A 12,077-nucleotide genomic window follows, 5' to 3' on the forward strand; every position below is an offset into this window, starting at 1 on the left:
GCTCCTGTGTATTCTAGGCTCTGGGAATTTAAGGGAGGCTAGAACATGGTCCCTCCCCTCAAGGATCTTATTATCTAGCAGTGGGACACCAAGAAGGAAACAGCTAGTACATTTTACATCATAAGTACTATGATCAAGTAGCTACACAGAACCCTGAGAAGACAGAAACTCAGAGGAGAGTGACTGCCCCAAACTAGGAATAGGTGACACCATGCTTTCTGGGGTTGACAGCTTGGCTGAGTCTCGAGGCACATGAAGGTGTTGACTGTTCCCAGCAGAAATAGCAACAAGTGTGTAGCAGTGTAGGGAGGAAATACTGCAGCTCAGTCCTGTCAGAATGCAGGAGATGAAGAGAAGGGACCTGGCTGAGCAGGTGAACCCAAGCAGGTCATGCATGAGCACAGATGGGGCAAGGTTTGTATCCTAGGAAAGAGCACTCTGCTTGCAGCTTAGGAAATGGGTTGTAGGAGAGAAAGGTGGCTTTGGGAGCAATCACACTGATCCAAGTGAAGGAAGAGGTGCAGCAGCAGTGGTATAGAGCCCTAGTGGGGACAATCAGAGTGGGCAGTAAGCAAGAGGAGTCAGGCTTCTGGCTCATGCACTAAAATGGGCTGGTGGCTTCCATTGATGAGGTTGATTCTATGCTCTGTGCATCTTTCTTTCAGGTCTGTTTTTTGTTCTTCCCTGCACGGACAGCTTCATCAAAGTGGACATGAGAACCATCTCCTTTGACATTCCTCCTCAGGAGGTGAGGTTGTCTTCTGTATGGCTAAATGAGGGATCATGTGGGAACGTGCTTTCCACTGAGAGTCATGCAATTTCAGTCCTGTCTTCCCCTTTTCCACCTCCGTGACCTTGAGCAAGATCTTTAATTTCTGTGTCTCAGTTTCCTCATCTATAAAATGAAGGTTATAATAGTAGGGTCCACTTTATAGGGTTATGGTGAAAGCTAATGAGATAGTATATGTGAAGTGCTTAGGACAGCATCCAATAAAGAGCAAACACTATATGTTACTTGCTATTATTATTAAAAAACAGTGTAATGATAATGGAAGTGTAATGCTTACAACCATCATTCTTGTCATAATTTACTATCACAATTCTCTATAGGTTTCAGGTAGAAAATCCTATTTAATTCAATATTTTTTAAATTTTATTTTTAGTTGTTGATGGACCTTTATTTTATTCATTTATTTATATGCGGTACTGAGAGTCAAACCCAGTGTCTCATATATGCTAGGCAGGTGCTCTACCACTGAGCCGTAATCCCAGTCCTAGTTCATCATTCTTTTGTGTGTGCATGTGTGATACTGGAAATCAAACTCAGGACCTATGCATGCTAGGAAAATATTCTACCACTGAGCTATAACCCCAGCCCCAATATTTTTCCTTTTTAAGGTTCTTGACTTTATTCTAGATAAATTGGTTAGAAGCCAAACAATGAGAAGTACTCACTTGGCATTTTAGATATATTGGTAGTTATTTTGTGCTTTTTTTTTTTTTTTTACTACTTTCCAAATATTGTCACAGTTGACACAACAGAATCCCTAGAAAGTATATAGTTGCAGTGAGACAAAAGAATCCCTCAGAACAGAGGGCAGAATGAGGACTGAACTCCAGCCCTTCAGATTCCATGCCCAGGGCTAAATGCATTCTACATTAGCTCCACCTTGGCCTTGGGGAAGCGATGGCTGTCCTGGGACCCACGTCTCAGGAGGCACCGGTCACCACTGCAGACAAAAAACCTGTGAACCTGGTGAAGAGAGGGATGGAATGGTACTGTCTGTGTTTCCTGGCCACAGGCCAGATCCTTAGCATAATGACAGAGCCTGGCCACATTGCCTTCTCTTGTCACAAAAGGTAGAAACCCACTCAGGGACTCCCTTGTTGGTACTGATCCACATAGTTGGTGAGGTCAGACTTTTTAATCCACACATACTTCATGAAGCCAGAAATCATTTTTACCCACATCTTATAAGAACAAGCCTGAGAACTCCACATTATTCTCTGCATTTTTTTTTTTTTTTTTTTTTAGCCATCTTTCAAGAAAGATTGACTCTCAGAAGGAGCCCCTTCCAGGGTTGCTGGGAATTCTGGCATTTTCCTCTGTAAACAGTGCAGGCATCTGGCTGGGTTGCTGAGAGCTTCTGCCTTCCAGCTGCTCTCCTCCCTGCAGGCTGCTGAGCCAGAGTGGATTGGAACTTGGCAAGCTCTCCTTTTGCTGATCCCCTGTGAACTTACTGTGAAGGAAGATAAACACTCTGCCTGCCATAAACAGTCGAGAAGCTGCTGCTTTGAGAGCAGCTGTGGCAGAGTCACAGTGGCAGGAATCTGTTTAGGAGTGACACTCGTTTTCCCATCACATCATGGGAAATAATTTTGACACAAGATGGTAATATACTGAAATCCCTCATTTCTCTTCCAAGTTATAGGTATTTTTAGATTACAGAAAAAAAAAAAAAAGATGACTGCTTTGATGCTTGGCAGGGCCAAACAGCTACATAGCAACATGATTGTAATTACCTTCTATTTACATGGCTCTTTTGCAATTTCAAAAGGACTTTGTTCACAAATGTCTTTCTTTTTGATCTTTTTAAAAAAATTTTTAAAATTTTTTTTAGTTGTAGATGGACACAATATCTTTTTTAAAATATTTATTTTTTAGTTGGACACAATATCTTTATTTAGTTATTTTTATGTGGTGCTGAGGATCGAACCCAGGGCCTCGCATGTGCTAGGTGAGCACTCTACCACTGAGCCACAACCCCAGCCCCCATCCCCCCAACACAATATCTTTATTTTATTTATATTTTTATGTGGTGCTGAGGATCGAACCCAGCCTCACGCATGCCAATCAAGTGCTCCAAACCCAGCCCCTTATTTAATCTTAACAGAAATTTGGGTAGAATTGGGCAGTTACTATTAGCCCCACAGAGGGATGTCTAGGTCAGAGGCTTAAAGTACTGCTAATGGTCACCTGGGTGGGGGCGGGGGCGGATACACAGAGCTGGAAGCACAGTCCAGGGCTTGGACTTCACGCCTGTGCTTTTCACCCGTCATTCTTCCGGAGACCACATTTCAATTTGGTTCATCTCCCACTTCCTGACCACCTGCCATGTATCAAGCGCTCTGCCAGTGCTGGAGATACAAAGAAAAACCTCCCCCAAGAAATGCACAGTCTAATATAGAAGTGGAGGGACCATTAAACAATGTTACTCCAGCACAGTGCAGCGGATGTGCAGGGGAGGGTGCTGACTCTGGCAGATGGGGCTGGGAAGTTGCACAGAGAGGGACACTTGAATGATGACTAGAAACATGCCAGTCTCTTTTTGTGAGGGACAGAGCAGAGGACAGTACTAGCATAAAGGCCTTGGGACACAAACTTGGCGTATGCAGGGAACCCACATGTGGCCTGATATGAAGTGTGCAGGAGCAGGGAGGTATTATAGGGCCAGATGTCAAAGGACTTTATCTTGAAGGTGGTAGGGAGCCATTGAAGCATTTGTGTCAGAGATAACTGAATTAGGGCTGAAGTTGCAAGACCATTTTTGCATAGATACAGGTGCTTCTTTACATGGCCCAGTTTTATCCTGATAAACAAGTTGAAAATATTGTGCATTTAAGACATCCACCCTACTGAGCCACATAGTAACCCCTATGCTACAGGGAGTCATCGGGTGTTTTGCCTCATGGTCCTGGGCCAACTGAGAGCTGCAGCTCACTGCTGCTCCTCAGGGTCATAAGAGACTCACATGACACTGCATATTGCTGGACGGAATTCAAAATTTGAACTTCAGTTTCTACTAAACACCTATTGATTTTGAACCTCATAAATAAGCTGAACTATCTTAAGTCAACCTGCTATATTGGGGATGAATTCCAAACAAATTGAAATGGCTTTTTTCCTCATTGTTTAACTTCTTACAGCTAACAAGGTCGGTGTTTTACCTAATTCAGTTAACATCATTATTTAAGAGGAAAAAAATAATAATAAAGATAGCTCTTGTCACGTGTCAGGCACTATTCTTAGCATGTAAATGGATTAACGCACTAATTCAAAGAATGATCTTCGGAAGCAGGTACTGTTATTAGTCTTCACTATATAAGTGAGGAAACTGAATCCCAGAGAGGTTTTCCTGGTGCCTCTCACTCAGAAAACATTTTAGTTCAAAACAGAGTTCTGCCATGTTAAGCATTTTTATGTATCATGCTGTAAATCTAGACATATGTTTTGTTGTTTTTGATGTACTGGGGATTGAACCCAGGGTCACTCTGTACTTAACTGCACCCCCAGCTCTTTTTATTTTGAGACAGGGTCTCACTAAGTTGCTGAGGCTGGCCTTGAATTTGCAATCCTCCTGCCTCAGCCTCCCCAGTTGCTGGGATTACAGGAGTGCACCACCGTGCCTGGCTGTGAATATACTCTTTCCCTGACCTTGCCCTATAAACATTCCTCATGCACTTTTGTTCAAGTTATGCTGTGCTACTTGTGGTTCATGAGAACTTGGCTCCCTCCTGCCTCTGTGTCTTTTCACACATGATTCTCTCTGCCTTGAACCCTTGCTGCTCCACCCTCAGAACATTTTTATTCATTCCATTTATTTATTTCAGAAGGATCTGAAAGTCAATCTTCCTTGAAAGATGGCTATAAAAAATGTAGAGAATAATGTGGAGTTCTCAGGCTTGTTCTTATAAGATGTGGGTAAAAATGACTTCTGGCATCACAAAGTATGTGTGGATTCAGTTGAGTTTTCACCCCTGCGTGAATAAGCGTCCCATCTCATCTCTTAAAGCCTCCTTGAATCCCCCACAGCCTTAAAAGTAGTGGCCAAGTTTTTTCAAACCTTTATGCCTAATCTGGTTCCTGCTATTGAGTGGCATCTCAAAGTATGTTGATTGACTGAAGGGGTTAATGGACTTAATGAATAAATGAGTGTGTTTTATTAAGTTTCTGAAGATAACTTTCTGATACTTTATTAAAGAAAGTCAGCTAGCATTCTACCATGCTCTATAGATAACATTTCTTACAATTAGGAAATGGTTGGTTGACAGATGTAGAATTGCTTCCGTCATCTTGCAGATCCTTACAAAGGATTCGGTGACCATCAGCGTGGATGGGGTGGTCTATTACCGCGTTCAGAATGCCACCCTGGCTGTGGCAAATATCACCAACGCAGACTCAGCCACCCGTCTTTTGGCACAAACTACTCTCAGGAATGTTCTGGGCACCAAGAACCTTTCTCAGATCCTCTCTGACAGAGAAGAAATTGCACACAACATGCAGGTAAGGAATGCACCCACTAGAGACTGGAAACCGAAGCAAAGCGCTGGTGGTTGTGTGAGAATATGGCCTTTTTTTTTTTTTTTTTTTTTTTTTTACCTTCATAGTAAGGTTCCTCAGGCTTGATGGAAGGAGATGCTTTTCACACTTAGAGTTCATGGGTTCATAACACCCTGACACAAGTGTCGTTTTTATACATATACTTTTGTATTTCTTTTTTCCTGTATCAGTATTAATCTTTTTATTTAAGCATAATAGTTCAGAGGTTGTCCTGCAAGGCAGGCAGGTATTGAAGCTTTATTCTGTGTGTGAGTCCCAATCTTGCTTGAGTAGAAGATGTTAAGTAAAGAGTTAAAAGTCTGAATTCTTACTATTTGTGCAGACTTCATTGTGGGTCAAATCTCATTTGATACTCTCTACAACCTTATGAAATAATATGGTTTCATTTCTGCCTTTTTAAAGGAGGAAAGTGAAACACAAAGAAGTAATATGGTTTACACATGAGCTTAGGGTCATATGTGTAGCCCCCAGCCTGGCCACCTGTTTCTGAAAGTAAAGTTTCACTGGAATACAGCCACGTGCATTCCCTTGTGTATTCCCATGGCAGCTATTGACCTGTAGCAGCGGGTTGAACAGTTGTGACCAGACTGCAAAGAAGCGAATCTTGTGCGGCCCTGCTAGAAGAAGCATGCCAAGCCCTGCATTAGCTTATTAGCAGCCAAGTCAGGGTCAGTTCTCCAGTGACCCAGTCCCTCCCCAGCATATTCCTTCCACTGCAGGTTAACCCTTCCTCTGCCACTCTCCCCCAGCACCTTATCTGCTCCACATTCCAATGGGTGCAGCCATCTGGGCTGGGCTGGGCTGTCCACATTTATTTGCCTTCTCTCCTCCTGACAGTGTACTCTGGATGATGCCACCGACGACTGGGGAATAAAGGTGGAGCGTGTGGAAATTAAGGATGTGAAGCTGCCCGTGCAGCTCCAGAGAGCTATGGCTGCCGAGGCAGAAGCGTCCCGGGAGGCTCGAGCCAAGGTAATGTTTCCTGGGCTGTTTTTCTTTTATTCATTATTTTATTTATTTATTTTAGTTTCTTTTTCTTTTTATTGTTTTATTTATTATGTATTATACATGACAGCAGAATGCATTTTCAACTCATAGTACACATATAGAGCACAATTTTTCATGTCTCTGGTTGTACACAAAGTAGTGTCACAACATTTGTGTCTTCATACATGTACTTAGGGTAATTCCACCATCTTTCCTACCCCCATGCCTCCTCCCTTCCCCTCCCTCCGTTTTGCCCTTAGTTTGTTTTCTTACTGAAATTTTAAATTTCAAATACAGTAAAACACACTTGTTGTAAAACATCAAAACAGTTCCACAGTGTTTAGTGAAAGTGGGAGCACCCCTCATCACCCCAAATCCTGTTCCCCAGAGGCCACACTCTTGACATGTCAGTGTACTGAGATGTTTTTTTGACTGGGTTGTTGCATTATTGGCTTGTTTGTTTTATGAAGCAGGGTCACAGGGTTCATAGTGCCCTGTACCTTGCTCTTTTCCCTTAATATCTGATGGACATATCATTCCATTAGAGTCAGCTCATTTTTTCATGACAGTGAGCCCCAACTTTATTCTTTATTCCAACTTTATTCAGCCCACTGTCAAGGGCAGATTGACAGTTTGAGAGCAGATGAGCATCACGTCCGTTTGTTGTCATCCATTCCTCACTTATTCTGTCTTCTCTTTCACTCTCTTTTCAGGACCTTCTTCCTTCTTCCTATTACCTCTTCCTCTTCTTTCCTTTCTCTGACATTTGCTCTTTCTCCTTTCTCTTTGTCACCTTCCTTGCCTTTGAGAAATTAATGTATAACAATATAGGAATATCTCACCAAACCCCAAGATAGGAAGTAGAGTCAGGCCTCACCAAAACCCGATGCAGGAACAAGAAGGCGTTAACACTAAAGGGAGCTGGTCATCCCATTTCTGAGCCCACATCGCTCTATAGCTGTGTGGGGAGGACATCTGACTCCAGGATTCACCTGCATCCACAGGTGACCAGTAAAGGAGGCCAACCAGTCCTGATTGCATATGTGCAGAAGAAAGATTCTCTTCAATCCAACTTTGGCCAAAGGGCAAAGTCATATACTAACATGGCCCCACAGCCCCACTCTGCCACAGAACCCTGTCCTTCTCTTCTCTTAGGATGCCCTTTAAATGATAAATTGGTCACTATAATTTTCTTAGTACCAAATAGAAAAGTACCCCATTTGACATGCTGCCTCCAGAATATTCTATTAATCATAATTTTTAGGTTTTCCTAATGTGATCATCAGTGTTCATGATAATCACCTGAAGATACTTAAGAATCCTCAAGTGTCTTCTTTCAAAATTGTCACTTCTAGCCAAGCTTGCTGGCAGCACACATCATGATCCTAGCTCCTTAGGAGACTGAGGCAGGGGCTCACAAATTTGAGGTTTGTCTGGGAAACTTAGTGAGACCCTGTCTCAAAAATAAAATGAAAATTTTAAAAGGCCTGGGGATGTAGCTAAGTGGTAGAGAGCTTGCCTAGCATGCACAAGGCCCTGGGTTCAATCCATACATGTGCACGTGCACACACATACCTGTCCCTTTTAAAAGACTAATTATATTTATGACAATGTTATCAAATGTTCCCTATTAGTGTCTAATTATTCTGAAAATCAGGAATTGCTTTTACTAGAATCTGTCATTAATCAAAAGCCCCTTTTCTAAACCATATTAAATAATATACTTTCCCACACAGACTACATAGACTGTCAGCACTTGAAGAATCCTCAGAAACTGTCTTCCAAAAGTGACACATACCTCACCCAGTTGTGCACACATACACACCCTTGTTCCTGTGCTAGTAATTAAGCACAGCATGTTTTCCACTAAGCTTGACCTCAGAATCCTTCTGTAACACTCTAAGTAACAACCCTCAACTGCTAGGAGTTAGCCCTAAAAATGAAATTTGTTTGCCATCATTGTCAAAACAAAAATAGAAGCCATGGGCATAAATTCATGTTCTCATGGAAAATAGGGGGTTATCATTTCTTCAACAAATAAATTTCAGAGGAACAGAGAGAGGGGTTAGGAGAACCTATAGATGAAAAGTCAGAGAAAATTTCCTGAAGTTAATTAGCCATCAGAGAAATGCAGATTCAAATTATAGGCAGATGCCACCCTAGATAGCCACCAGAATGGCTTGGGGGGAAAAAAAAGTAAGAAAGGGACCAAAAGTGGCAGGAGAGGAACTGGAAATTCACTGCTCAGGAGAGTGTCTGTTGGTCCAAGCAGTGTGGAAAAGAGTCTAGTAGCATCTATCCAAACTGAAAGTTTGCATACCACCCTGGTAAGTATGTATCTTATGGAAATGCTTTCATTCATTCTTTCGTTTCCCAAAAGGCAGGCACTAGGAGATTCACAGTAGCACTGCCTCGTCGACACAAACTAGAAACTACCCAAATGTCCCTTGCTAGGTGAAGAGATAAATTGTGGTTGAGTCACATGAATGAACATTATAGCAGAAAATGAATGTGTAACTGCTCGTGACATAATTTGAGGAGAAGCAGCCAGATACAAAAGAGGACCAATTTTCCACACATTGTACTGCACATTAGTCAAACCTCTTTTTAAAGTTTTTAGACCTATACTCAGAATGTAGCATCTACGGTGCTTCATGCTCCCTTCCTTCTTTTGATAGCTCTCAGAAAAAATGCCTGGCACGTGCTGTCCAGCTTGTATTTCTGGGGTTAGTGGTCTATTGAAAGAATGGAGGGCAAAACCACACAAGATCTTTTTTCTCTTCCCTTCCCTCTGACCAGCCCACCTGGTCTCAGGAAGGTTACAGGCAATGCCAGTCTCATAGAATCTGAGGATTTTTCAAGTGCTGATAGTCTATGTAGTCTGTGTGGGAAAGTTTATTATATCCCATGTGAAAAGGTTACTATTTAAGACGTCAGATCTGTGTGGCTGGCAGTGAAGCTCAGTGGTAGAGTACTTGCCTAGCGTGCACAAGGCTCTGGGTTCCATCCCCAGCACCACAAAAACAAAGAAAGAAATAAAATGATGATCTGTGAACATGGAGTGTTGATTGATGTGCAGTTACTGCACACTTAGCAAAAGCCGCACACACCCACAAGGAGCTTGCTTTGCTGAACGGAGTGTACTCAGCCTGTATCTAGACAAAGCCTGCGGTGTTATGTTCACGTCTTTGGCAGCTTGCTTAGAGCAGCTTTTCTACAAACAAAATGTGTGCCCATCCTGGTGGTCTGGCTTCCTGGCCAAGAGATTGTGTATTGATTGGTGGTGGGAAATGAGATATCTTTGCAGTTGGTCCATGTCCAGAGGGAAAAAAGTGCCTAATTGGACATATGAGATGAGATGGAAAAAAAATCAGAGCCTGCTGTTCCCATGCAGGCCTCTGTAAGGCTTGCCTTGGAGTACAGTTACATAGTTCTCTTTAAGTGTGTCTGGCACTCGCCCCTCTCATAGAGCTAGCTAGGACACAATGGTTTGCCTTGATAAGGTTTTTATCCTGCAAATTGTGTCCCTTCTCTCACTAAGTACTATCCCTTGTCTTTCTGTTAATGGCACTTCCAGTGCAACCAAAACCTCAAAACTTGGGACTCAGCCCCTGTCTGCTCCCTCCCAATGCCCAGTCAGCCTCTAAGTACTGTTGTTTCCCACTCCCATCACTCCCCAGTCCATCTTGTCCCCAGTCCCCAACACCAGTGAATCCCACTGACCCCTCAAAAGCAGTTCCACTAACGGCTCCCAATCTCTTCCTTTCTAAATTCAGCACCCCTCAGTGTTTTCCAGCTAGAACTGATGAGTTTACTCATCTACAGAACGGAGACCAAACACCTTGGCCTTCACTGCCCTGGGAGCCCTGACCCTGTTCACCTCTTCCTCACAGTGTTCAGCTTGTCATGGTTTTGTCAGCATTTATCACACTAGAAAGAAAAGGTCTGTCCCAGCTCTGTGTCCCCTACTTGACCAGGAGCTGTAGGAAGCCAGTGTTGCTGCCCTCCACCCCCAGCTCCTGCAGGGGCTCACTAATACCTAGAAGGCCCCCAAAGTTTTCTGTATAAGCAAATGAAATCTCACTGGGCACAAGAGCATTGCTGCCATTCTGATAATCACAAAATACTATGAAGTATGTATTTTGAGATCCCTGTGGGACAACATGGTGAAACTGCAATTTTAATCTTGATAATTATGGTATTTTTGTACCTTTTCCTCTTCTAGGACTTATGAATTGAAATTAGCAGCCTTGATTTAGATTCTAAATCTTGTGTGCATTAATTAAAGCATAGTTGGATTCCAAGATCAGGTCTTGGCTTGTCACTTGCCATTCTTTTGTAGCAATTTCCACTCATTCATGTAACCCTTTATATACCTTCTTTCTTCCTCACACTGGTCCAATGAATAAGTTGTGTCTTGTTTTAAGAACAAGAAGCTGAGCCAGGTAAGGTGGCACATGCCTGTAATCCCAGCATCTCAGGAGGCTGAGGCAGGAGGATCCCAAGTTCAAAGCCAGTCTCAGCAACAGTGAGGCACTAACCCTGCCTCTAAATAAAATACAATAGGGCTGGGGATGTGGCTCAGTGGTTGAGTGCTCCTGGGTTGAATCCCCAATCCCAACCCCCACCCAAAAGAAAGAATAACAAGCTGAGATTCGGATGTAAAATAATCCCTGAGAACATACGACTAGTAAGTGTTACATTTGGGATTTTAGCTTAAGTATCATTAGCTCCCTCCAAAACCCCTGTTCTTTCCACCATCCAGTGATCTGCAAATATTTTTGCCCATATAAACCCTTAAAGAATTTTAAAGTTATATATTCCACTTCAAATTGGCATGTAAAAATTTTTATCTTCAATGTAGGTACTTGCCAAGCATCTAATTTCTGGCATGTTGTAAAAATTGACATTTTAAAGTGAAACTGTTAACATCATTCTTATAAATGTATCCTATGAAATTTAAGCAACATAATGACTCAATCCCCTATTTAAAAATATGTGGATACACCCTTTTTAACATCAGGTATATTGTGTCTTTTTCTTCTTGAGCTTATATTTCCATTCCACCTCCCCAGACATTCTTTCCCTAGTATATTTTACTACCGTATTGTGACACATTTAGTATATGTTAGAATTAATTTTAAAATTTTTCCTATGATTATAAATAAGATTCTAAAAATGTTTCAGAGTTTCTCCTAAATAAGAAACATTTTTTTTTTTACTAGAAATGGTTCTCTTAAATGCAACAAATGAGGAATTAAACCATAACTATGTGTATGGCTATTATTGCTAGAATATGACAATTCAGCATCAATTTTATTCCCTTTTTTAGTTTTACAAACATAAGAACTAGGAAAACTTATGAGAAGTAAAGTTTTGTTTGAAGTAACATCATGCAATTCTTAGTGCATGGTAAAAAGTGTGGTAAAAAGTCATAGAGCAATCTTTCGTCAAAATATATTTTTACTTTTTAATGATCTATCAGTTTGTAGTTCAGTAAGATTCTCTTTTCTTTCTTTGAAATCAAAGCATTGGAAAGCTGTCTGATTGCTAGAGGATTTGTATCCAGTCCTCACAGTCGCTCACTTTCTCAACCTCCACACAGTATTGTAACTTGTCCTTGGTAAAAGAGAGTGTCTTGAGCCAGGCATAGCCTCAGGCAAATTAGTTAGGAAACCAAATCTAGAAGCTGAGTATCTAGAAATCTAGGAGTTGATTTCCTTGGAACTATTCTGGCATACTCCTGGGC

At 41.9% G+C, this 12,077-nt stretch overlaps 1 protein-coding gene across 1 annotated transcript in view; it reads left to right on the forward strand.

Moving 5' to 3' along the window:
- The window catches only part of STOM (stomatin), a 28,978-nt gene that overhangs the window by 14,784 nt on the left and 2,117 nt on the right, over positions 1 to 12,077 (forward strand). The window contains exons 4-6 of the mRNA XM_081278491.1: positions 666 to 748; positions 5,081 to 5,284; positions 6,179 to 6,313. Of these exons, the coding sequence (XP_081134617.1) occupies positions 666 to 748; positions 5,081 to 5,284; positions 6,179 to 6,313 (422 nt within the window). The remainder of the gene's footprint in view (positions 1 to 665; positions 749 to 5,080; positions 5,285 to 6,178; positions 6,314 to 12,077) is intronic.

This window comes from Spermophilus citellus (genome assembly GCF_964194105.1).
Source record: "Spermophilus citellus genome assembly, chromosome: 2".
NCBI classification, from domain to species: domain Eukaryota; kingdom Metazoa; phylum Chordata; class Mammalia; order Rodentia; family Sciuridae; genus Spermophilus; species Spermophilus citellus.